This window comes from Lonchura striata, chromosome 6 (genome assembly GCF_050655825.1).
Source record: "Lonchura striata isolate lonStrDom1 chromosome 6, ASM5065582v1, whole genome shotgun sequence".
In the NCBI taxonomy this organism is placed as follows: Eukaryota; Metazoa; Chordata; class Aves; order Passeriformes; family Estrildidae; genus Lonchura; species Lonchura striata.
The window spans coordinates 11,695,725-11,723,025 of record NC_140708.1 but is presented as its reverse complement, the minus strand read 5'-3'; the positions used below and the strand labels follow the sequence as shown (position 1 = coordinate 11,723,025).

The 27,301-nt window shown below is 39.9% G+C and overlaps 1 protein-coding gene and 1 long non-coding RNA gene across 10 annotated transcripts in view; one reads left to right on the top strand and one right to left on the bottom strand.

Moving 5' to 3' along the window:
• Positions 1 to 27,301, top strand: part of ARID5B (AT-rich interaction domain 5B) — a 156,314-nt gene that overhangs the window by 93,595 nt on the left and 35,418 nt on the right. For all 9 annotated transcript variants that reach the window (XM_085583196.1, XM_085583193.1, XM_085583195.1 and 6 more), the window contains one exon: positions 24,316 to 24,428. In XM_085583196.1, the coding sequence (XP_085439322.1) occupies positions 24,316 to 24,428 (113 nt within the window). The remainder of the gene's footprint in view (positions 1 to 24,315; positions 24,429 to 27,301) is intronic.
• On the bottom strand, positions 291 to 27,301 carry LOC146767030 (uncharacterized). The gene is made up of 3 exons (XR_014956257.1): positions 26,484 to 27,301; positions 24,981 to 25,061; positions 291 to 22,931 (listed from the first exon to the last, which is right to left on the bottom strand). It is a non-coding gene; the product is annotated as an uncharacterized LOC146767030 (long non-coding RNA).

Sequence of the window (27,301 nt, the reverse complement as noted above, 5' to 3'; positions counted from 1 at the left end):
CAGGGAAGGGTCCCCATCCCCGTACAATGGAAAAGTGGAGTGGTTTGTGTCAGAATATGTCACATTCTTCTGATTAAACCCACTCAAAAAAGACAACATTGTAATATTTTCCAATGACTGTTTATCATGAATTACGTCAGCCTCAGTTTAAATTGCTATTATTTCTCCTTAATGCTTCTTGGTGCCTGCATAATTTACAGCATTGGCAGCTGCGGGACTATGAAATAGCCTTTCACAAGCACCATACAATAGTAAAGAACATGAAGGTTTTGTTGTTAATTATTATGGGACTCCTTTAACTTTTTTACAAAGTGACATAAAATATTGTTGAGGTATTTATGGTTAAAGCTACTTTTACGTGGATCTATTTTGTTTCTGGCTAGTTCTTAACTAAAGCAGTCATTTGTGGTTATTATGCCTGGGGAAATATTATGTCAGAACTGGTTTAACAATATTATTATGTATCCCATGTCATATATTACATGTCAGCACTTGAGGCTGTCTTTCAATAAAAACAAATGTAATTTTAGCTAATGGTCTTTTAGGTATAGGCCGTTTGTAAACTTACCTGAGTTCATTTGAAGGTATACTAAAAAGCTTTGTTCTCCGAGAGCGCACTCAGGTAATTTCATTTTGGCTTGAGATGGAATTTCCAAAATATTTATCATTTTTTCAATCAGAGGGTGCTGCCTCTAAAAAGCAAATAGTTTCCAATACCGCGGTTAATGTACACATTTTAAGGAGCTGTAACTGTTACTCATTACTTTGTTTACTTTTTCCCCCTTCGGAGCTCACGCTTCCCGGGTTCCCTACTGGTCAGGCTGATAGGAGTATCCCAGGCAACTAAGCCACCTAATGATGATACTTCACTGTGCTGCTTAAATGAATTGCTTATACCTTCTGCATAATCCGTGGGTGAAGGGGGAGAGAGAAATCAGAGGTTGAAGGTTTTAGGTTTCCTTGAAGTTGCATTTCAAATTTGGAAAACAGCAAACTTAACACAAAGTAAACTTCGAATTAATGTGTCATTCCCCTTGGTTCCAAATACTATGCATATTTTCCAGTACTTACTTATTTAAAGCAAGAAATGAAGCATATAGGGTGTGCCAGAAAGTTTACACAAAGAATGAAAACACATAAATGACTCATGAGAACTTTTTCTGTCGTTCTTTTTTTTTTGTTGTTGTTCTTAATGTGTAATTATTTAATTACTGGTAGGCAAAAAAAAAAAAAAATCATTATTTCTTTCTCTCTTTCCTTCTCCCCCTAAATCTATGCTTGAGCACCATAAAAATGATCAAAGCCTCGATTTTTCTCCTGCATTTTCCTCCATGGGATTGCTGGTTTTGGTGACTCTATTTTAAGAAACTGAAACTGCTGGACAAAAAAATTCAGTTTCTGTCCCCCTTTAAATGCTTGGACCAAAGAAATAAAGATGCAAACATGAAACTGAAAAAGCAAGCAAAGAGCGGGGTGAGGATTTTATGTGTTGCTAAGGTGAAATTTAATAAGGGGAACATAAAACGGAGCTAAACTTGCCTGGATGCCATGAGATTTTTTTTTTTTAATATTAGGCAGCATGCTTGATTTCCCTGGAAGTGAGTGAGAATTCTGAATTTAGAGTTGTTTGGCAGGGGAAGGGGGTGTTTCGTTCTCTTTTTCAATCAAAGGCATTTCACAAGCCGATTGCATGTGAAAGGGAATCTATCATTATGTAAGAATGTAACAAACTTTTCCCTTTAATGAATGAATATTAGGTATTTCAGGAGCCCATAAAAGATGGTAAAAGAGAGAGACAGAGCTGACGTCTGAGAGATTTTAATAAAGATTGAAGTTAGTAGTGAAAAGGTCAAAGTGCCATTTGTTGAGCCCCTGCTTCTGGCATGGTTTCAAAGCTCACAGTGCTGACTGGGGGGCTGTGATGTGTGTTAATGAACAGTTGTGGCACTTAACTGAGATCATGGGTTGGTCACATGAATATATATAAAAGATATGAGTGAACATTTTCCCCCTTTTTGCAGCAGTTTGGCTCTTGGAAGGACTAAACAATTAAAAGAAATGTTTGAAATGCTTGAACACCACATTAAGTCCCCTAGTCTGTAAGGAAAATGAGCTATGAATAATAGAATACTGCTCTAGTTAAATATAGTTATTCAGAATTGTTTTTAGCCACAGATGTTATGCCATTTTAGAAACTTAGACTAAATAATGTCAGATCTTGTTTGCTTTTTTAGTATGTTATTCATTTATTGGGAAATTCAAAATTTAAAACAGCTGGGAAAGGGTTTGGTGTTCACTAAGTAATCTTTAAAATGTGTACATTTCAGACTTACTCTTACAGGGCTGTTTAGAAATGACTGAATTGTATATTATAGTTATAAAGCTCTGTAAACATGCTCTACCATGTAGATGATAGGGAAACATGAAATGGGAAAATGAGATCATTTTGGAGCCAAATTTTGTGTATTACAGACTTGATAAAACAGCAAATGGCTTTCTCAATTTAAATAATTTGTAACTTTCCAGGAATGTTCATGGATGTTATGAAGAGTAGGTCTAAAATAGCAGCAGAAAATAATGTTCATTCTCCTTTAATTCTCCCTTTGATGTTTATGTCAAAATGAAGGAGTTAATTTATCTAAGAGTTTCACTGCATGAGTTGGACTGTACAAAACCAATCATGTAGAAATAATAGACTACCATTGGAAGTGCTGTACTATTGCAGTTTTAATAGCTCTTCAGTTCTGCTCAACAATTAGTCCATACATTTTATAGCTGTGTATTTAAGAAACTGGCACACTCAGCAAAATCATAGTAATTGGGAGATGATGCAATGTGGAGAGAAATCAGAGTAAGAAAATTAATTGAAAAATAATGTTTTGTTCAGGTTTGGGTTTGTTTTCTTTTAAAATTTTAAACACTGCAGTAGTAATTGCTGGTGGGTGAGACTTCTGCAGAATGTAAATTCCACATGGCTGGGATTTTGTGAATTTGCTTTTAAATCAAATTGCAAAAGAGACAAAATAGGTCATTAAAATTCTTGCTATAGTTTTCTCTCTCTAAAATCAAGTGAGGGCATTTAGGGGGATCCAGAGTAGGGCTTTTTCTCTCTATTGACAATAGTGCTGTTTAAGTTCTCATTATCTGTCAGCATCTTTGTAAACCTGATCAAACAGATCATGGGCAATTAGTTTATCATTTACACAAATAGCTTGAGAGACCTCAGCAATCCCTTTTTGCATGTGTCCATAGCCAGTAGATGCTGGTAGTTTCTCCCTAGGACCTTGCTTTTATACATAAGTCCTGAAAGTGAAGGCAGATTTTAATAAATGAAGTAGTGTCAATTTTTTGTGTGGGTTTATCATTGGCAATTATGACTTTTTAGTGATTTTGTTTTAGTTGATACATTGTCCACGATGGGCCAAAGGTGAGTGATGATAGTTTACATTTCAACTGAAGCTTGGGCCTCAGTATTAGATACAGATGTGTCTTGGTCTTTTAGTGATCTGGCAGCATTTCCATGTGCTTCAGAGCTGTTGTGTTGGTCTTAATGGCATAAATTACTTGGTGTAATGATAGATAACCAATTGACTGGAATAGGAGAGCAGACCTGCTTCTTGGATTAATAAGCAGGGAATAGAGAGAAGAAATTGAGAGATGTTACTATTCCTGCCTCTAATGCTAGAGGAAATCATTATCAAGACCCTAAGAGCTGACATTTTTGGTTAGTCAAATGATGATGGCTTGCTGCAAAAAGGGTGGTACAATTTCATGGAATTACTGCACTACTAATACTCAAATGTGTTATTCTGAGCTGTGGGCTTGTAGAAGACCATGGAAGAGGAGGAAGTGTTTTAGAAGAGAGGTTTTGCCCTAATTTTATCTTTGTACCTGATTCTGATGCCTGTTCTATGCATATTCAAATACCGGGCAGGGTTAAGGAAGGGCTCAAAAAGCCATTTGTGGGACAGAAGACTTGCTTCTAAGTGAAAGACTAAATAATTGCTCCAGTTAGTGCACAGAGGAGAAGAATAAGAAGGGGCACAGTCATTCTGTTAGTACTTCCATAAAGAGAAGACCTGTGCAAGTAGAGGTCTCTGTAATTTGGCAGAGAGACACATAGCAAGACCCCATGCTTCAAAGTGGTAAATTAACGCTGAAAGTAAGGCACAATTACATTGTAGGCGAGGTAATTAACTGTGGAAACAACTTAGCTAGGAGTAGCATAGATTCTTTATTACTTGAATCCTTTAAATCAAGACTGCTTTCTAAAAGACAGGACCCTTACTCAAACAAGAGCTACTGTAATCCAGTAGTCACTCAGCTGTATAGGCAGTTGCAGAAGGTAAACAAGGTGTTAATATCCCCCTCATTCCTTCTGCCCTTAAAAACTGTATCTTTATTAATGTATGCAGTTTATAGCATCCGGGCCAGTAAAGGCTAGACTGTGCTGGATCTTGTGTCCATTATACAATAAAACCTTCAAAAACTGTGCTTGCACTCTTAATTAGACAAGGCAGAGCTTTGCGTCTGTTCTGTGGACAGGAGGATGAGGAACAGGATTATGGAGGAAATACAGTATGTCAGGAGCTAAACATCAGTGTCTTCACTGATCCACGGAGGTTGTTGTTGGTAACCTATGTCTTCTTGGCTCTCCTTCCCTGTCTCAATCCACCATGAGCAGCTGTCTGCCTCAGAGCACTGACTGGGCAGTGTGCTCCTGTGCTCTCGTCTCTGGGGTCTGATCAGTCCCTGGCCTGTTCCTTTTTCAGGAGACCAGCTCAAGGAGAATTTTATGTCCACTTTAGGCAGCTTTAAGTAACTTTTGCAACGGCTGTCTCCTCAGTGAAGAAAGGAAAACATAATTCAGCATGTCATTTGAATGTGTGGCAACACACTGCAAGATCATCTGCAGGCTTAAGAGTATCTGCTTCATGAGTCTTCCTGATGGGTCTTTAACAAACATTTCTGATCACCTTAACTTTGCAATAGCTCTAAAGAGATGTTAATTAAAAAGAAGGTGTTAGAAACAAATGGGTAGTAGAAGAGAATGAATTTATTTGAAATCAGCAGTTTCAGGTCACTGAAAGGGTAAGAGAATATGTGAAAATGCCTGGTGATCATTACATAAGTGGTATCCACAGACATTGCTGCTGCTTCAACAGAGAGGTGTGGTGCTATCTTCCACCTCTGTCATCACCCGGCTGTGTTTCCCTCTGGATTTGCACCTGTAGTGGAAGTTAAAAAACAGTTGGAAAACAGCTGTTTGTTGTGGGGTGGCTTGTTTACTTTAAGTAGGTGTTGATGATTCTACTTCTCATTTCCCTGATTAAATAAGTCACATCACCTTCAAGTCTTACAAGCCTCAGCTGAACTGTGATGAGCTGAGCCTGTGTCCCATTACAAACTTCCACAGAGGTAGAGCACAATTTTGAAAAATGGAAAAGGTTGATCCCAGGGTCTTGAGCAGCTCTTAGCTCAGTATACCATGTTTAAAATTAGCAGTATAGTTGCCCTCATTCTTTTATAGCATCCCGATTCTGCAGTGAACCATAATCGTTGTACTCATTTGCCAAAGAAGATGGTTCTTCAGGGGGTTTTATGGTGCTGGTTATTTTGAAAGGCAGCCTATAATTAAGATGAATATGTGTACATTGTGAATGTTTAGTTATGGTAGACATGGTTTTTTTATAAAACAACCCCCTCTAAAAATTACCTAGCTGCAAATCCTTGCAGTTACTTAGTTTAGAAGTTTAAGTCAATTTATGGAAGTCTGTGTTTACTGTCTTTAGAGCTTGGTCATGACATTGGAATGTATTTTGGAAAAAAAGACCCTATAAAATGAAATCCACATTTATGGATAAGAAGCACAGAGCACTTAGGATCAGCAATGAGACTACAACATCTCTTTGAAGTGTAGCAAAGAGGAGTACTTGCTGGTGCCATGTTTGGTTTAGAAGGTACTGAATTGATACACTCCCTATGTTCTAACACTGTAACAGCAGCTGGACCCAATGCAATTAATTTCATGAAAATGTAGACTGTGATATCCCAATGACAGCAGTCAGAAGATAAAACTAGATCTGAAGCACTTAATTTAAAATAAAACTTTATAATAAAGTTAGGTCTGCTAAGATGCTGCTTTTGTGCTGCGCTGCATGTGAGTAATCTGAGTGACTCATCTGGCCTCTGACATGCTGAAGCCTTCAACATTCCCAGCCACGAGTGTTGCCCTTCATAAAAGAAATATCCTATTTTTGGTATGGCAATGTCCTCAGTTTTAAAGAATTTTCCTCTTTTAAAGTGCTCATACAATTAATGCCTCATGCATGTATTCAACAATAGTTGCCTAGCAACCATCAGAAATATTCGGGAGAGCAAAGGCAGCCAAGATGAATGAGCAGTAACATCAGCTCCCATTTCAGGTGAGCTGGAGAAGGCATCAGGGCTGTCCTGACTGGGTCTAAGCATGCAGATCCATGAAAATCAGACCATCCCAAAGTAGCAAATACAAGCTTCAATTGGCACATCAGTCAAAGGCAGAGGTGAGGTGGGTCATGCAGCCAGAAGCAGTTGCAGGAGGCTGCAGTTGGATGGGCTTCTGCAGTTTCAGAAGCCTAGATCAAAGCAAGGTGACAATGGTTAAATAAGTTACAGGAAGTCAAAAAACACTCCTTAGTGACTGAAGAGAGTTTTGCCACCTTGTCTTGCATTCCTGCAGCTAGAGAATGGCTGAGGTTCCTGCTTCCTTTGGTAGAAGCATTTGGCCATGGATCTGAGCTCCAGGCAAACCCCATGGTAGCATTTGGTTCCACCCTTCATCACCCCTGGTTCCCACTTTTTGCTGCATTTTAGTTCTGGCATAACTTTTACTTCACACAACATTGTCTTATTCTACTGAGTCAAGTTCTTCATGCCTTCTTTTAGGTCTTGAAGATGCCATTTAAATGAAATGGGAATCTTTTCCACAGTAACAACTCACAACCACTATATGACTGTTTGGATTTTGGTCTTTCCCCCCCCCCTTTTTTCTGGGTTTTTTGTTTTTTTCATCAGAAAGGTTGAAATTAAATGCTTGGTCTAGGATTGGATTAAGTTTTATCATGTGTTGACATATTCTCAGGGCCAGTGCTGTCACAGCTGGTGCTAGTGTGCCATGTCCTGTGCCCATCCTTTCTCTGGATGAGTTTTGGTGCTGTTCCTCAGTGGTTTTACCATTGCAGCAGCTCAGGGAACTCAACGCTCGCTGTTCGAGCACAGGGCTTTGAGCCCACATTCAGTAGAATACATTGTCTTGTCAAAACCATTTGAGATGAGTTTTAAGCTGTATAAGTATTTCCAGTTGTTTTCTTTTCATTAGACACGTTAAAATTAAAAAGCCTATTAGTTACTCAGAACATTTTTGACTGCCTGCCCAATTTGAAGAAAGTTATGAAATTCTGACATTTTCGTATTGGACAGGAAAACCTGATTTATGATCATCTCTACTTCAAAGGTATAGGTTAAGAACAAGATTAGGATCCCCTTTCCACTCATGTAAATCCACAGGAGTCAATTACTTTGAATTGACAGTGCTGTGATTTAGATCAGAATCTGGCATTAAAGCTTTTTGGGGTTTGCTCTTATACCCATTGGCTTCAGTGCCACTTGAGTGCCGACTCTTTGCTTTTGGTATGTGGTGGCGGTATTTGCATGTGGAAGTGCCTCAGGGGCCCCACATAAAACATTGCTTCACTAGCTTTAATGGGATTTTTTTAGATTAGATGGTAAAATGTTAAAATCAAAATATGTGAAGGGTGGTTGGGAAGTATTAGGCACACAGTGGTAATCAGAATGTGATTTTCGAGTTGGGATATCTCATGACTTAGCTGAAAAGCTCATGTATCTTGGAGCTCTGAGGCTTTTACTCTTTCTGATTATAACAGGCATTTTATTTCTGGCATTGATAGTTGATGAGATATCAAACTTAAAATATGCCATGATCCTATAGTCTGGTAGTGCTTTCTGGCACTGGTCAGTGACTAAATATAGCCAGTTTAGAACCGCTGTGATAAACCTGGAAATAATGTTGAGCAGAAAATTCTCAGACAATTCCACAGACAAATGTGGAATATGAAATTACTTTTCTGGATTGCATCTCATTTGTAGTGTATATGTTTTTGTGTCCTGTGTCTCTTATCCCCAAGTTTTCCAACTGCTATCCTACAAATCTTTTGTGGTGCAGCTAAATCTCAACTAAGGTATCTCAGTGGTTCATGTTGGTTCATGCTAAAGCAAAAAACAACATGGTTTTTAAACCCCAGCTATTTCATGCATTCCTTTTGGCTTTGTAAACCATTTTGCTTTGTTTTTACAAAAATAAAGTGTATTTTAAAAAACCCGTGCATTTCCAAAAATCACTGATTATCTTTCACTGAGCATAGTCCAGAAACATGCAGATTCTTGCATTGTATTATGGGATATATTACAATGCAAGAATGAGTGGCATTCATCTGTCATGCATAATGTGGAGGTGATAGAGGAGGAAAAAAGCCTTTTAGAAAGGATTTTTTTGTTTGTCTGGGGGTTTAAAATTATTTGTTTGCATGCATTTGTTTCCTTTAATTTGTCTTTTATTTTATTTTTGGTTGTTGTTCAGGGTTTTTTTTTGTTTTGGCTAGGGTTTTTGTTTTTTTTTTTTTTTAATTTTAAACTTCTACCAGGCTATGTTTAATGTCAAGATGGTGTCTTTGCTAGAAACATAATCAAATGTAATATCTTCCACAACCTCTTCATATGCATGACTTCATAAAGCTTGTATAACAGTTTATTATTATAAAATTAGTATAGAATAGCATAGAGCAAACGGGGCCCCTGGCCAGATGAACTAGACAATGAATAGTTATATAAGGTTTTGAGGCACATGTATTAGAACACAAGCGCCCTGTATTTTCTTCTCAATTGTCTGCTGTTTGTTAATGTTTCCCTTTCAACTTGATTGCATCTCAATTTAATAGCACTTGCCATTTCAGGGTTTACTGTGCCAGCACTTGCATAGTTACATCCCCTCTGTGCTGCAAAGCCTGCATGTATATTAAAACTGAACTAGGCATGGTTGGCTAATGGGTACTTCGAGGGATATGCACTTATAGAATTAAGTGATGTATGTAATTGTTAATTTTGTGTTAACAAGTTTGAAAAATGTGTTTCACCAATAATTGTAATGCTCCATTCTGTGCAAAGTGTGGCATTTTAATTCTTGTTGAACAGTTTCCTACCTCTGCTCTGTGTTTTTATGGCAGGGTATTATTTTGCAATCAAGATAAAAGCATTATTTATTAAAGTTCTAAAATATTACATTACTGGAAGTTATAAGCTGCAGATCAATCTTCTCTTTCATGAAAGCATTTCATTGATTTTATTTTTTTAATTGGCCTTTGAATTTTGACTTAAGTTCCATATTATAGATTGCATATTATTCCAGAAGCAGAGAAATGTTTTAGTGGAGACACGATGCTGTTTTAAAGGCAGCAATGTACCTGTCACAGAACTGTGGGAAAGGCTTGCATTTGGCTTACGCAGCTTTGGGACTGTCAGATCCCAGCCTGCTGCATTTTTTGGCACAGGGAGCCCATTGACTTGGGCTGTGGGAAACCTACATTCAGCACTATCGGTCCTTGTGTCTTTCTTTGCGCCTCCAAAGGAATTTCTGTTAGAGACTTCACTTGGGAGTCAATTAACAGCTCCGTGGTGCTTTCAGTGAGCCTTTCCATGGTGAGAGGGTGCTCCATAGCATCTGGCTGCAGTAGCCCAGGTGTCTCTTGGTGACACTTCCACCTGCCTTGGGAGTGCTGGATTTAACTGCTTTCTGTACATAATCCAAACAGTCCAGAAGTGCAGATCCCCCTAGTACCTATTGCTTCAGTCCTCCTATTCTTCAGTTCCTCACCTTTGCCCTGCTTGCCACATGGTCCCGTTCCCATCCTGCTTCCCTTTGCCACGCCAGGGCTGTTTCTCCCATGCCAGCCCTTGGTTCATTTGTGTCCTTACACATGTGAGACCAAACCCTGCCTGTTTGCTCCCTTTTGCAGTGAGTATATTAATTCTTCCAACCCTAGTAGGCCTAACTATGAAGCTGCACAAAGCAAGGCTTACATTTTTCCTCCAGTTAGCAGGCATCTACTTCATTTGGCCCTCTGGGTCCTCTCATCAGTGTAGTCTGACCTTGTGAAGGTGAGAAGGGGAGACCATTGCCATCCACCGTGGAGTTCAGGAGCAGCTGTGTCTAGGATCTGACTTCCCAGTGAAGCCAGTTTTTCTTATTTGCTAGTAGGATAAGGGAAGGGCAGGGTGGGATGAGCATAATAGGCTCAAAACACAATAAAAATAGCAAAGGAAATAAACAGTTTGTGCCTAATTTGAAACCAACAGATCTCCATGGTGATTGCAACAAATCTGCTACGTTTGACTGTTTGGTGAAGACAAAAGGTTAGAAATAGGAGTTCACCAGCTGTGCTGGACTGTTTGAATGAGCATAGGAGTTGGAGTGTTAAAACCTTCCCAATGACTGACTGGCTGTGTGAAGGTGCTAAAGGGAATTCTGTGAATAACTTAATTGAAAATTCAGAGGATGCAAGTGTCTTCCTTCATAATGCATCTTCAGAAAAATCAGCTTCCACAAATTTCCTGGAATCCTTGCTTTCAGCGGTGCTGTTGTGTGGAAAAGGGTCCGTAGCACTGTGGCTTCAGAGAAAAATAATATGGTAGAAAACCTTCAGAAAACAGGCAGTAAGCTTGAAACCTTAGATAATAATAGCACTAATACACTTGCCACAGTGAATAATAGGACTATAACCCCTCCAAAACTATTGTTTAGCATTGTACTATGGTAAATAGTTACGTGAACTAGAAGCCAGAAATAAAATTTCAGTCCTAATTTACAGATACTTGAAATAGAGGAAGAAGGGACTGCATTAGTCCTCACCAAAGAAGAAGTTCTGTTCATGGTGGCCTGAAATCTTGCCATGCAATGAGTCAGAAAGTTGTTGTTGTTCACATCTTCAGAATTCAGGGCTACTGAGTTTTGGCATGCAGGCTGGGTAGATAGCATTTGCAAATCAACACGTCCTTTTGCTGAGGCCATTGCCACAGGAAGCTTCCTATTTGGAGTTGGTGTGTTTGAGTTTCTGAGTATTTTTAAATATGCATTTTGGAGAAGATACTTCTCTAGTATTTAGTCATAATGAAAAGTTCCTCAGAGACAGCTGATGAAGACATTCGGAGTGTACGTTACACTGCATCATGATTTAGAGTTTCTTGAATAAATATTGACCAATTTGACCTTTGCTTTTCCTCAGTCAATATTTATCTCTTGGGACAATGAATCTTCATATTCACCTTAGTTGAAGTCCAAGTCTTACTTAATAGTGTACTTGGAAATCCAGAAGAGGTGATGATTTGTCTTGGTGCTAGTTTTATCTGTTTAAAATCGGATATGTAGGTTTGGTCACTCTTGTAACTTTGTCAGATTGCCTAAACAAAGTAGCTTCAGGTCATGGCTTATGGGGAGGCTTCTAGGAAAAACTTAAATCCAAGAGATTTAAGAGACTAAGAGACCAGTCTGCAGACGAAGGGGGCAGTGGCTTTCCCGGTGTCCCACTCTGTCCCTGAGAGACGTGTCTGGGAGCAGGTGATCCCTGACATGGCAGGGTGGTGCTGGGACTGACCCCCTTTATTATTTTAGTGACAGTTTCACTATTTTGGGGCTCTGGATTAATCTGAAGCTGAGAAACAACCTTCCTCTGAAAAGTGGGGGTGCTGCAGCAGCATGCATGGCTGGAACCACTGGGTCAGGGTTCCTGCACAGGTCCTGCCACCTTCCTTGCCTGGATGCACAATGTCACCTCTTCAGTGTCCCACAGCATCACTGGCTGCTGTTGGAAAAAACCTCCTCTTACCAATTGGGGTAACACTTTGGAGTGGAGCATGAAATTACTGTGCTTGTGAACTATGCTGTGAAAGTGAGAGCAAGAGAAATGGAAAGTGCTGTTCAGGCAGTAGAGAAAGGCGGAGCCTTACAAATATCTGCTTATGCAAATGAAGTCATTTGTCTTCTGAAATGTTCATTTCGCCTTTTCCCTGGTTATATTTTCTGAATTGCCATATGTACTTCTTGTGGTATTTCAGTCTTGTCAAATAAAGAAGAGAAGGCCTTATAATTAATTTAGGATATATACCAAGTAAAGTAATGTTTGTAGTTTCTACTGTGTAATCACTCAATAATATTACAGGTGGCCTGTAAGTTTAAAAAAAAAAAAAAGTCTACACTGTTTTTGTAACCTTATAACTATCAAAGGTATTTGTTTGGGGAGAAGGCATTGAGAAAGAAGAGAATTTTAAAATTGCACAATTACAGTTAAAAAAACAGAGCAAGCAACGTCATGTGTTTCTGAAGAGCACACTGTTTAATTTTATAGTAACAGTATTTTAAGAATGCTGACAGTACACAGGAAGGCAGTGAATAATTCTTGTTGCAAAACCCTGATGGTTTGCTGTTTTCAAAATGTTAAGACTTAGTCAGCCCTAGATTTCTCTAAGGAAGAACAGGACATTGGACATTTAGAGAAAAAAAAAAAAAAAAGCCAGTAGTAATGCATCAAAGCAGCATTCAAATAAAATAAAGGTTTGGTATCCTTACTTAGAATGGACTGGAAAATGCATTTGTTTTCATGTACTTTTTTTTTTTTTTGTGATGTGCCTGATTGACTTGTTTTAACACCAGTGTTATTTACATTTCAGGGATGGGCCTCTGTTATGCAGGAAATTGTCCAAACCCCTCAGCTGTATTTTAAATTGAAATTATTTATTTTATTAAGTGATTGTGCAGACTTAATTTAGTAATCTATTATTAAATCTATAGTTTCAGGCTGTATAAAATCTTTATATAGCATGAAAATGGGCACATATGATGATCTAGGCTATATATACACCTGGTTTTGTATATTAAATCTTCTACATATGTTGTCCATTTTCAGAAAAAAATAAACTGCTGCTTTTGAAAACTCAGCTTCTCTTCCATATTAGGGAATTCTGCAGACTCCCTGTGTTCCTTAGCTTCAGTATAATGCTAAATCAGTTTGTACATTAGTCTATTTTTAGTTATGAATGAACTTTATGGAGTGCAGCACACAGAGTGATTTCAGAGATTCTCACTCATAAAACCCGTGTGTCATGCGCCTCAGTTACAGCTGTAAACATTATGCAAGCTCTGGGCTTCCTGGGCCGGAGCCCTGAAATTTTCAGGGGGGAAAAAATCATCCCCCCCCTCGCCCTTTTGCACGAAATATTAGGCAAATAGTAAATCTGCCGTCGTGAAATCGGGTTAAATGGTGTGACCTTGGCTGTGGCGGGCGCGCTGCCTGGCGTGGCAGCAGGGGGACACTAGAGGGCAACTGAGAGTTTTCTTTAAACCAGCCGAGCTGGAGATGGTTTTAATATCAACTGTTTAAACTCAGTGAGGATTTATTTTCCTGTCTGCAGATTTCACATAAGTAACCTCGGAGTTTCCATTGACAGCAGATAATAATCCAACTGAAGTTCTTCTGGAGGAAAATGCAGCGGGAGCGGGTCCGGAGCCTGCTCTTGCCCAAATAAGGTTTTTTTTGCAGACCCCATGTGTTAGATAATGATCAACTGACAGTCGGTCATGAGTTAATAATGCTGGATGCTGAAATATGCATACCATGTGGTATACAACAGTTCTGCGGGGAGAGACAAACACAGCTATAATTAGACATCTGAAACACAAGGAAGTGTGTAAATTGTTTAATAGTCTTCCACTTAATTCACTCAGATAATTTCCTAAGAAGCAGTATTGACTACGGAAGAATATTGCACAACTGACTGCATATTTAGTTTAAACCCTGCTCTGCTCAGATAAATTTATGGATACAGCTCAGTTTTATTTGGATTTTTCTGAGTGCTAGAGATTTGCTGGGGTCAAAATGAAGAGATGGGTTCAGTTTTGTTTGTGTTGATGTTTGGGATGATTACACCAGTTCCATGGGTTTGCACTTATTTAAACTGGGCACATGATCTTACAATCAGGACTTTAAAACCACCATTTTGGGGTGTTCTGGGACTTGTACAGTTTCCCTAGCTGCTTATACAGAACCTGACAAAATTGCCAGAGTTCCACTTCAGTGTTTAATTGGTGAAAAAGGACAGATCCCTTCCTGTACTCAGCAGTGTGGGCAGCGTCCCCTCTGCACCTCAGCAATAACACCCCATGTCAGGTATATGCAGATCCCCAGGTGCCAAGGCTTTGTTCCCAAGCTGTCTGCAGAAGTGGAATTGTCTCTGAACCCGCTGCTGACTCTGTGCACTGTGGTGGGGCGGCCTGGCAAGCCAAGTGCTGCAAGTGAAGTTGGTGATGACACAGAGATGTGAAAGGGCACAGGGCTTAGGCTGTGGCTGCTGCTCCTGCCTCCACCTAATGCCTTGTGTAGTCATCGTGGTGGCAGCTGAATGTAGGCATCAAAGGGGAGAGCTTACTCTGTAGTTTCTGCTTGTCACTTTACTAATGTCTTCATGCAGGTTGATTATGCCTAACAAATTTTGATTACTTTGCAGTACAATGATCAAATGCAAAGGGGAAAAAAAAAAGGAAAGGAAATTATAATATTCTTGCACACAAAAAAAGAATCTTATATAATCAGTTACAAATCAGAAATGCAAGAGATTATTTAAATAATATATTTGTCACTTTCACATTGTGCACAGCTTGATCATTGCTTCCTACCTGGTGTTGTCATTCCCAAAAGCAAGGTCTTGGAAACTGTCCATTTTATCCTTCTGGCATGAATTTCTGCCTGTTTATATTCGTGCACAGTGTCCATCAGTCAATTAGCCCATCTCATCCATCTATCTACATGTACACGACTGGTTACGTTCCTGTTGTATTTCTGAGGTATGTAGGTCATGTCTCCATTGGGTACTGCTGACTCTGCTAGACAGCAATTACACAAATGCTGCCTTTTACTGGAGAGAAAAAGAAACGTTGTTAGGAAAGCTGCCCTAAGATTTGCCTTCTATTTTCTACAGCCCTCTAATGGAAGATCTGCCTTGAGTGTTCTGATGAGTTTTGATCAGACTGACTGGCTTATATGGGTTTGCTGTACGTTTTCACTTCTTGCTGCCATATTTGCATTGCTTTTGTCTTCGCTATTACATAATCCGTTAGAACCTGCTCATTTGCTCATTTTCTTTGCTTGCTTTTTTTTTTTTTTTTAATTAACCCAGACTATTTTGAGAAGTCAGGCCTACACTTCTTGGGTGTTGCTCTGACCCTCCAACAGAAACTAAAGCCCCTGTCTGCTGGGTGCAGCCTCCCAGGAGGTGACCTTTGGGGATGGAGGGCTTTGGGGCTGGAGATTGCAGATTTCTGAGGGAAAGAGAAATTTGATGAACCCATGTGTGATCCTGTGTTCCTGCCCAAGCACAGGATGTTTCATGATATAGGATGATTTCTTTGTTCAGGGCTTGAATGCTTCTTTCCCATTAGTGACAGAGAGAGCCATGCTTGGCTTGATTGTGTTCAGTGCTTAACACAGTTAGGTCATCAGACATCATTGCATGCTTCAGATCTTTATGAGCTAGGCATGTCTTTTGCTGAATCAAGTCTGCAGCTCTTCATGTTCCTTGTCCTGCATTGCTCAGTACTTCACTGTGTTTGATCCTATATTCATGCAGTTTCTCACCAGAAGAGCTACTGAGTCATCTAATCTGGTATGAGCCCCAAGTAGTGGCTCATCAGCCAAAATTGCTGGCAAACTCTTTCATCCAGTTCACCACCTTTTTTCTGAAGGAGAAGGGAAACAGCTGTTTGAGCAAGGACCAGAGCCAGACAGCTGGACGCCTCGCCGTGCAGCCAGCCAGGCTGCTGCAGCCGCCCGCAGCGGCCAGGCTCTCCTGGCAGCAGCGTGGCCTCAGCCCTCACCATGCCTGAGGCGGGACACCCAGCTCCAGTCTGATACCTCAACCCTCCAGACCCTCATGTATTACATCCTACACTGTGCACACCAGCTTGTGTCTGGCTCAGGCTTTTCCCAAAGGCCTTGAGAAAGCTGGTTATGCACGTGACTCCATATTCTGGCACTGGATCAGGAATGGGGACTGCAGTGCCTGGGCATGCCTGGTTATGCCTCCTCGCTCCTGTGTGACAGCTTTTTCTCACCTTTGAGGCGCTGCTGTTACCTGGTAAAGTGACTTCTCTGTCATTTTTGCTCAAGCCCAGCACAGCTTGGGTTATTCAGACCTCCTTGAGGGCAGATATCCCGTTGGCCACAGCATCTTCCTATCAGTGTATGTTGAATTTCCAGTGGGGAGTGGCCTATGAACAGTCACCATTGGCTTGGTCAATAGGACCTGTAATCCCTGCTTGCAGGTTTCATGTTGGAGCTGTATTGAGGAGCATTGTGTTTTCCTGGTCTGTTTTCCTTCTGATTACTCATTTGTATGAGTCAGTCTTAGCACTGTGCCAGTCCTTGTGTCAGTGTGAATGTAACTGTCAGGGGCTGTATATTTATTTCACTGATGAAAATTTGTAATACTTACAAGGTTAGGAGCAACCCATGTGGAATCCCACCAGAAATCTTTTCATTTGGTAGAAATTCCCCACTGATGCCTACATTTAGCCACTTCTTAATCCATTCAATATATGCTTGAATAAAATTAGGTAGTGCTGTTTTTTAATCAAAGTATTATCTAATATTAAATCAGCTGTCTTACTGAATGCGGGTAAGTTCCATTTATGCAGCTAGTTTCTCTAACCAAGCTTATAGTTTCAAAGTGTAAAAAAAGGTACTTTGTTTGTTTTTCTTTTCTGTTGTTTTAAGATCAGGTTTCTGTAAAACCAAGTCAATTGACTGGCTTTAATTATATTCTTTTGCAAGCATATCATCTGGCTTCTTTGCAAGTATGGAACAAATATTTACCAAACACCTCTGTCTCTTTTTGAATCATTAGTAATAGTCCTGTCATCTGTAGCCAGTAACAGGCCTACATTGAATTCTTTTGTTACTATTATTTTAATTTGCTCTAAGGTCTACTTGAATGTCATGTATTTTTCAAGCATAGATTTTTCTCTGAAGTCTTCAGCTTTCCATTTCAGTTTACTGCACTTCATAATTTCCAGCACATATATAGATTTTGTCCAGGAAAAAAAAAAAACAACTTTTCCCCATTTTTTTTTTTTTTAATCGACATTAGTCAGCAGGACATAAAGAAGTCCAGATCAAGGAAAAGTCTTTTCATCCATGCTGAAATGAAGAAAAAGAGACTCCAAGCCTCATCTGGAACCTTATCTCCATCTTCCATGGAAAACAAGAAACGTTCAATTTTTGGCAAAATTTGCCAACCTGGTGTTTGCAGTGCCTCTAAATTTTCTGTTAAAAGCAATGCTAGTCTGAACTGTAATTCATCAAAAATACTAGCATTTTGCTTTCTTCAGAGATTGTCTGGGTAGGAGGAGGGTCAAAACAACAGTCTGCAGCAAGTCATATGTCTCCACATTAATCCACACAAGGAAGTGTCTGTTTCACTTATTTCCAAATGGGGGATGTTTTCTTTAGAGAGGTAGCAAATTGATTTTCCCCACATGGAGCATGGGATATCTCATTTCCAAAACAAAACTTTGAGAAATGGCTACACAAGTCCACTCTTTCTCCATGTGGGCTAGAAAGCAGCATGATTCCTTAATGTTTCCTGCCAAGTTGTTCACTGCTGTGCTCTGGAGTTTCCAGGTCAAGCCTGGTATGTTCAGTTATAAAGAGAGGAATAAACAAGTGTTTTCATTTAGAAAAGGCCTAGTAAAAATAATTTTGATATTCAAGTTGTTTCATGTCAGCTTGAGCAAGCATGAGGGATGTGTGTGTGTGCACAGAGAGGCTGTGTGACCTCCACAGCTTGGTGAGGGCTTGAGTTGTTGGTAGGTGCTCATCATTGACTTCCATAAATGTACTTAGGATCCTGTTGAGACCTTTCCCAAACTGAATTGATACTGTTGTTTCCTAAACACAGGTCTGGGGTTTTTTAGCATAGGCTGATATTTTACTTTCTGTTCCAGGCATTTTAATTTCTACCCGTTCAATGCAATATTAGGTTACTTACAGCTTCTGCTTCTCTTCATCAGCTCAGCATGCCTGGGCAATAAATGCCCCAAGCCCTCATTTTTGGACCCTGTTTTCTGGGGGCAAAAACTTTTAAATAAACTTTCAGAGGTGAAAGAAAAATAAATTAAATGTGAAGGCCCAAAGTCAAAATGCAGAAAAGGGCATGAGGGGAAGGAGATAAAATAAGGAGATGGCGGTGATGGAGAAATCAAGGAAGCAGCTGGGACTCCACAAAATATGCAAGATTAACTAAGCTTTGAACAGCTTTTGAGACCATGCTTAAATACAGCAATATGCTTTTCTTAACTTCCAGATATTGCAGAATGCTGGAAGCCCCCTAGAGGGGTAAGTGTTAAAGCCATTAAACCTGTTAACTTTCTATTCATTACATTTTAAAAGGTGCAACATGTAACCATGCTTTTCAGCCAAGAGCTAACTTTTGCCAGGCTGTGTTAGGGATGTTCTCAGCAAGCAGCTGTTTGCCACGTGTTGCTATTAGGCATGGTCAGTTCATGGATTTTGTGGAGATCTGGGGCCATTCTGCTCACCTTGACTTCGATGGCCAGGCACCTCCATATGCCACTTCCAGCTTCTATTTGGCACCTGAATCATGAATAGCTTTGGGATCTGACACATCCTGCTATTTCCACCTGCCTTGGAGGGAATATAATCCGTTCTCTATGTACAGATGGTTTTGCAGCTTAGGGCCAAGGGGTCTGGTATCACAGTTTTTGTGCATGTGTGTGAAAACCAGAAGACATGAGGACTGACACAATGCAGAAGGATTCTGTGAGGGGACACTGTGCAAGGTGTCCTTCAGGGAAGAGTGGCTGTGGATGCATCTGGCAGCTGTGCTGCCGCTGCCTCATGTCTCTTCTGAGTCCAGCAACACTGTTCATCCCTGTTTATTCACTTCTTGCAACTTCCACTGCTCCACCTAAATCCTGGTTTGTGATTACCTCCCTCTGGTACACTCCCAGATCTACATTTAGAGCTCACCTGACTCCGAGCCTACCCTAAATGTAGACCCAGATCTTCTGCTGGCCCTTCTTTGTTGATGACAATGAAGATTTTTAGAAGCTCAGTTGATTTATTTTAATTGATTTTTGCAGTTGGCAAATATGCTGTTGTTCTTCCTTCATCTTTCCACAAAACATCGTCACAGAAAACAGCATGCAGCCAGAAGAATCTGGTTGGCAGTGTAAGTCCATTAACTGAGTACATTCCTCAGCAAAATATGGCAATGCCCTTATGTTCCTTTTATTTATTTTTCTTTTTTTCTCCTACTTTTGAAGTGTGTCTGAGAAACTGGAGTATCAGCAGGCCAGAATCAAAAGTCATATCAGGAAATAGTTACGCAGTCAGAGAGGCCTGGAAAGGCAAGAACTTTGATCATGGGCATTACAATTGCTTAGATGTGCTCTAGAGTAAGAAATGTGGAGCAAGCAATTAGAAGATACATGTTTTAGGCATGAGTACAGTACTTGTTTACTTACATGGTTTGCTGAGCAGCCAGCAAGGTCCAAGGTTATTTTGGGCTCAACATGAGTAAGTGATCCAGGTATGAAAAATGAGGTAATGCATTCCAGGCTCATTAAAAACTCTTGGCTACACCACTGCTTTTGACAAAGTGCCAACATAGCTTGACCTCAGCTCTATGAAGGCCACTGTTTTTCTTAACACCCTCCTTATAACAATAATCTTCTGCATCAGCCAAAATACATGAATGTAGGGAAGGGTGTTATTGGGAGGGTTGAACTCACTGGACTTCCAATGGTAATCAAACTTGTAAAAAAGAGGTAATTTTTCAGTAAGTGACCTGCTAAATGCAGGTACCCCAAAACAACAACCATTATTTCTTGACCTTTTCATGGCATTATTGGCATGGATGTAGCTCAGGTGAGGCTGACATGATGACAGGGAGATGGTAAGCCCTGTGATCACTTCCCCATCCTGGACACATAGGAAAAGAAGGTGGCAGGTGGATGTCCTGTGTTGTTGTGGCAGCCTATGTTTTTCCATTGTAAGTAGTGTTAATGGTCATGGTTTACTTTGGCAGCTCTCATTTTGGGGTATTTCTCTTTCTCCTGCATAGAACTTGCCTTTCTTGGGGTAAAACCAGAGCTAGGAGTTCTTCTAGGCAGTGAAGCTTGGAAATTCTCATTTTTCTTGTGTCCTGCTGAGCAGGCAGTGTCTGTGGAAATTGAAATCTGAGGGTGGTAGTGACTGGAGAACAGTAGCCACAACCTTAGGAATTTTCGGAGTAGGTGAGCAGGGTAGCTGCCTCTCCCTTTCCTTCTGGCGTATCCCAATCACCTACAGTATCCTGATGTTTACACAGACTGGTGAGAGTGCTGGAGGGGAAGATGTAATTTTGTAGCAGTGATGCTATTTCTTGGCTTCTCTTGAAGAGATAGAACTTCTGGCTTGGAGAAAACACCTAGCTAGTGAGCAGCATTAGCCTTGAGCTCCTCCCTTTTTCTGTGTGGTTCTCTTGGTGGGTCAGAGCCTACAACTGAGCTTACCAGTCTTTATTTCTCTGTACTGATGCCTCTGAATTGTCCTTGTCTGATTACTGTAGTTTGTAGGCAGCTTGTGCTGAACAAAGAACAGACTTTGGAAGCATCTTCTTATTGGGATATGTTTAGACAGCAAAGATTTGCCAGTCTACATCTACAGATAATCTAACTCATGCTGTGCATGACACAGGGTTTGCATTTAACCTCTCAGGTGTAACAGTTTGCAGTAAAAACATGCAGGGCATTGCTGGTGTTTTGGCAGTACAGAGCACAGCCCCAGTTTGGGGACTCCTCCGGGCTCAGGGAGTGTTCACTCGTACTTGTGTGCATTTTGCTGCTGGCTGTGTTTTACCTGGACATACCTGAAAGGTTTGCCAGGACTCAGCAGGTGAAAGGAGTGGGAAAACACCACACACTGGCAAAAGGCAATCACATTGTCAATTACACAGGAAAGAAAGTTTTTTTACTGGTACTGTGTTGTCTCTCTCATAATACTCCTGTTATAAGCACGCACACCAAAGAGGTGGCAAAAAATGCAGACTTTTTTCTGTACTTATTTGTTCACTTTTTACTTCAATTTTATTTGCTTATGCTCTTGCCTTCTGGGAGTGTGCAGATTATCAGGCCTCACTGCCACAAATGCTTTCAGAAAATGAATTTGAAAGCCATGTGCAGAAACACATGAAGAAAGTGAATAATTTTGGATATTTTTAGGTAGTCATGCCAGAAGTCCTTCTCCACTAGACAACAGCAGAAAACCCATAGGATACTCACTTAGCTGTCCAGTACATACTGAACATCCAACATCATCAGGAAAACTGAATGTGACTAAGCCACAAAATATGTAAAATTGCTTTAAAATAATTATGAATAACAGATTCAAGACATTTGCAGTGTGCTCATGAATATGTCAAAAATTAAACAAAAGATGACAAAATCGAAACATGAATGTGACTTGTAAATTCTTTATTCAGTCCTAGTCATATTTCCTCACTCACACAAACAAAACAAATGTCACTGAAATGCAATAATCTTCAAATAATGTATTTCTTTTTAATGGTTTAGGGAGCAAATAATAATAGCTTTGTTTCAAGTGTGACTTGGGACTACATCAAATGTTTTCTTTTACAGAGTAGATATTAGATGGCAGGACCTTCTCTTGTGATAATAATTTCGGTTGCTGCTTTCTTGTTAATTGTGTGTCAGATCTGGAGTGGCTTTAGGTGATTTAAAATCATACCATGGGGCATGTGGGATGGTCCTTGTGTGTGCTGCAGACAGCCCTTCCCTGCTGCAGCTCCTGAGCCACCAGGAGAATGCAAATACCCCATTTCATAGTGGGTTTGTGCCAGTTCTGCCATGGAAAGCTCCAATTCAAACAGTGTTTATATGCAAGCTCAATATACCTGGAATTTAGGAACAAATGCCTTCTTGCTTTTAAAGCTTTTAGCAAAACATTAGCAGTGCTTTATAGTGTGATTCAAAGTACAGTGCCAAAACTCAGGATAACAAGTGTGTTTGAAAAGCATTGAGCCTTGAACTAGTTTCTTTATTTGTTAAAAAGTAAGAATGGAATGAAGGAGTGAAAGGAAGGACTAATAACTCTCCTGCAAGTATATTTGATGGTAGCTCTGCCACATCCCGCTTTGGCCATTTGTTGGGCCAGGCCTGGGGATCCTTTCATTCAGAGGTTAATCTTTTAATATGTATGCCAAAGCGTAGTAAATTGAGGGAACGTTTCTGTCTCTTTCAGTACCTTTTTAAAGAACTCAGCGACCGCTGAGGCAGACCGTGGCTAAGGATCTGTCCATCCCATGCAGGTCGTGTGCCAAAAAATCCCTGTAGGCATCAGGAAGACATCAAAGGCTGAGCGGGGTTTATAAATAAGGCAGGGCGGCGTGGCCGGGGCTGGCAGCCGGCGCTGGAGGCCTCGGAGCGCGGCCCACGCTCCCGCCGAGCCGCTCATCTCTGCGCGTATGAGCGACGGAGCGGCGAGCTGAGCAAACACCCAGGGCTCGTTTTGGGTGAGCCTGACATCCACACCACGTCGAGACTCCCAGCGACGTGGTGTGCAGTCACATGCTGTAGCATTCATGAGTACAGATATAAATCAGGCAGATGTTTGTCGACTGGAATGGGTAATCATTTCTTTCTCTCTTTGTTTGATTTTGCATGTTAGCCTCAGATGACAATTTCAGAATTGCTTTCTGCAGTACTTTTCAATAAGCAGAATGTGCTTCACTGGAGATAGATGGAGATATTTCTGTAGGGAGATAAATGTATTTTTAGATAGACACAAATATGGACTTACTCCCATATGCACATGCATATATACTCATACACATAGAGATTTTTTTTTTTTTTTTTTTTTACCTTACACCAGTGCTGGGGGAAGAAAAAGGATCTGACTTTTTATTTTAAATCCAAAGCTTTTCTTTTTCTCTGAACAGACCAAATATGACAGTGCTACTCAACCTATAAAATCAAATTAGCACCCTTTATTGTGTTTGCAAACTAATTAAAATGTAAAATGTCCTGAAACCACTGGCTTACTGTGTAACAAATGTAAGATTAGAAACAATTAGAAGACACTCAAGAGGTTTGTGATGTTTAGATTTCTGACATTGTTCTAATCATCCCTTTTAGTAATAAAAACAATGGTTACCTAAAAATTAAAGGTTTAAAGGAAATTATCTTATTCGGTACAGTCATTAGTTAATGATTGTTTATCATTTTAAATGTTGCCATAGTAATCGGAGGCTGATTTTTAAATCTGAAAGCAGAGGGGAGATGTAATAATGAGCAAACATCTGCTTCATCTATTATTTCTATATATGATCATAATTTATGTTGTAATAGCACTATTGAAAGATGAGTGTGATATTTTTTATGATGATCCATATCGCATTCCTCGTATGGCTCAGCACAGCAAGGATTTAGTCACTGTGTTATTTCAGAGCTGTTTTATCTTAAAAATTGGACAAAACTGAAAGTGATTCACGTTAATTTGTATGTGTGGTATGTAACCCTTATGAAACAATCAATCACTTATTTCAGTACTTGTCAACTTCCAGAACTAGTTGTTAAGGGTTTTTTTTGATCTTTTTCAGGACTCAGGGGTAATTTTTTTATTTTTTTTCTTAAACTTTTTTAGAAAAACTTTGACAAGACTGACAGGATATATAAACATTTCTTGGAGCTGTAAGGAATTTCAATATTTCAGAGCATTTACAATGCCAGATGTTTCCCAAAGTTGGAAATAGCAGTTAGTTCTCTTGCTTCAAGATTAGAAATAAAGGCAGCAAGATGATTAATGCAAAGTTGCCTATTAATATTAAATTTTGTTCTTTTTTGTACCAGGGAGAAATATTTGTGCTTTCTCTCTGAGTCCTTGGGAGACCAGTGTTTGACTTTATATTAATTAGTTATGTGAAAGTAGAATAGAGTAGCCTTGGGGGATATTCTATAGAAATGTATAGTGTGTCAAGACATAACCCCTAGAGGACGGGAATCTCGTAATAAGCATTTACTGTAGACAGATGTGTACATTTCTGTGAGTGATTGTAGTGGAATTATTTATTATGCTTTTGGCTGTTAAGAATCCAGTATAAGACAATGTGCTCAAAGTGTTCTCCATTAATTTTCAGCGCCAAATCTTAAAGGCAGACCACGCAAAAAGAAGCCATGCCCACAGAGAAGAGATTCATTAAATGGCATTAAGGATTCCAACAATAATTCTGAAAGCAAAGCTGTTGCCAAGGTAAATCACTTAATAATACTCTTTTCGGCACTCTCTTCTTTTTTAGGTACAACCCTGCCTTTGTTTCCCAGTATGTGGTTTCACATTTAGAGTGTAACTTATTTTCTTGGGAAGGTAAACGTAATTTTTTTCAACAGTTTTATTTTTCACTTTAAATCATGCCTGTGTTCAAAGTTACCAGCAATTATAATCACCTAACAACCTAATGCTATCAGCTTGTTGGTAACTGGTAGTGCTTAAGCTTTCTTGGCATCTAGTGTTAGTTTTCACATTCTGTGACACACAAACACAGTGTGTGACAGTATCTACGAATTAAAAATAAACCTGGGAGCAGCTCACCCGGTTACAATGTACTTCTAAATATAAGTTTGAAGATAAACAGACTACGAAACAAGAGCTGCCTCAGTAATGGTTTCTAAGAAGCAAACACAAATGACATTACCGTGATGTTAAGATCTCGACATTTTTAAATTGGAAAAAAAATAAAAGATAAAGGCACAAACTCAGTTTGAAAGCTTAAAAAAAAAACTGGGCTGTTTCTTTAATACTTACTGCTGAGCTGCATGTTCCACGGTTTGCTGAATAGTGCATGTTTTTAGAGTCTTCTGTATGTGCTGCAGTGCTTAGCCCATGCTGCAAGTAAAAATTGGATCACTGATTAGTGTTTATAGACTTAATCTCTAAGATATTTGTGGGCTTGTGTCTTTTCCTTAAAATATTTTAAAATGGAGTTTCTGTAGTATAAATGGCATCCTATTTTCTATGTTGTCTGAGTGGTTTTAGACAGGAATTTAGTTTTCTCTTAAAAAAAAGAGCAGCACAAATGGCTCCTTTCAAGATGATTTAATTAGAAACTCTAAAGTGCAAGGATGGAAAATTACTTAAAGCAATAGTTGATTTTTATCTGAGACACAATTTTGTCACTTACACTTCTAAGCTAAACAGCTAAAGAGATTTGCATATACTGAATTTTTACACCAGCTCCTCCCAAATCTATTGTTTCAATAAATTAGATGGATGTGTATCTGAAAAACACTTCCATTGTTGTGACCATCTCTTTAGGAAATACAGTGAATCTATAGATCCATTTGCGTTGGTATTGTTGTACACAGTGAATGTCTTGGGAGATTAAGAGGTTAAAGAGGTCAAGTAGGAGTGTTCTGCTCTCAGTTTCTCACAGGAAGGCAAATTAAATTCCACCTCCTCCTCCTCCTCCCTAGGAGTTCAGTTAAAATTGTGCCTTCTGTTGATGACGATAAAAGAGGCTGAAGTTCATGATGAAACTCTGCTCTTAAGTCATTGTTTCTCTTCTTTTTGTGCCCTATTGTGCTCAGTTGGAGTCTGTACTATTGTGTTAGACAGGCATGGTAAGAGGTGATGGAGCCTGGTGTGTTGAGTTGCAGGGTCCTGCCAGATACTATAGAGTTTGTCTGAATGTTTTCTCTGTGAAAGAATGTGCAAAATCCGTTGTGTGAAAATGTCTCAATTTGCCTCAATTCCCCCTTCCCCCAAGCCATTTTTCATGTCAAAATATTGCCCGTGCACTGTGGCATGGACCATATTGTCAAAGCACCCCAGACTGTAGCACAAGTAGTTCTGCTTCTTCAGCACCTGATATATAGGTATTAGATAATTAAAAACAACAGTAACACTTCATACCAAATTGTTTATCCTCTCTGTTTATCTTAGGGTTCATACTACTAGTCAGATGGGAGGATATTTCAGATAAGAAGTAATTCCACCTATTTATCTAGTCATACTGTGCTCATCATTGTGCAGATATTAATAACATTAATTATCTTGGCCAGCTTAATTTCATTATAAATAATAGACATGCTCATGATATAATGTCCTTGCATGTAGTCACAGTGACTTCACTGTGGCTCTTCACATCAATCTGTGTCTCAGGGCTGTAGATGCACTTCCCTAAGAGGAGGATAGTGAATCAAACCCTCCATAGCAGATGTACTGCAATTTGTGCAGCCCCTGCCTGTGTGTTACTGGGGAGAGAGGAGAAGGGTATTTGGGGAAGGGTAGAAATAGAGATCCACTCACCATCCTCTCTTTGCTGGGAACTGTTGGGATGTGGTCATCTGAAGCTCCATGTTGGAGTTCACCGTTGGTTATCCTCCTCTGTGAGTGCTCCACGTCTGGCTAATGCTGACAATGGGTCCATGGAGAGCAGGACTGAACACTGCTCATTAAATGGGATTAATCCACTTGATTCAGATGCTGAAGCATTCAGCAGTCCTGGCCATATTCCTGTTGCAGATAAAATCCCTCCTGACCGGAAGTGCTGCTTGCATTCTCAGATCATGTCACTCATTGTCTGGCAGCGGCCTCATTTCTCAGTGCTGGGGTGACCGCTCTGGTGGAGTTGCAGTGGCTGTATGGTTTGGGTTGGGAAACAGCAGAAGGAGCGTTCCAAAGGCTGTGGTTTTGAGCCTGTCAAGACCAATGCAAGCTACATGTTGTCATGACTTGCTGAATTTCATGTTCTTAATAGTTCTCATCAGGCATGTTTGTCTTGAGCTATCAGCAGATCGTTTTGAGGGTTTCAAACCTGACAAGGGAGAGTTCTGGTTGGGTAGGAGCATTTCTGGGTCTATTCTAGTATAGGTGACTTGTTAGAAATAGAGGGATGGCACCACAGGCTTTGTGGTCCTGGACCTGCAGGTGCTGCCAGGGAGAGTGGGTCTTTTGTGTGCCTCCTTTTGTTTTTGCTCTCTTCATCTCTTTGGTGGTCACTGCATCAATTTTACTGCCTCCTGGGGAAGATGCCAGGGAAGTTCCCTCTACATCTGGGAAAGGAATACAAGGCCATCTACTCCAGCAGGATCAGCTCTCCTGGAGAGGGATATACCAAGATCTTC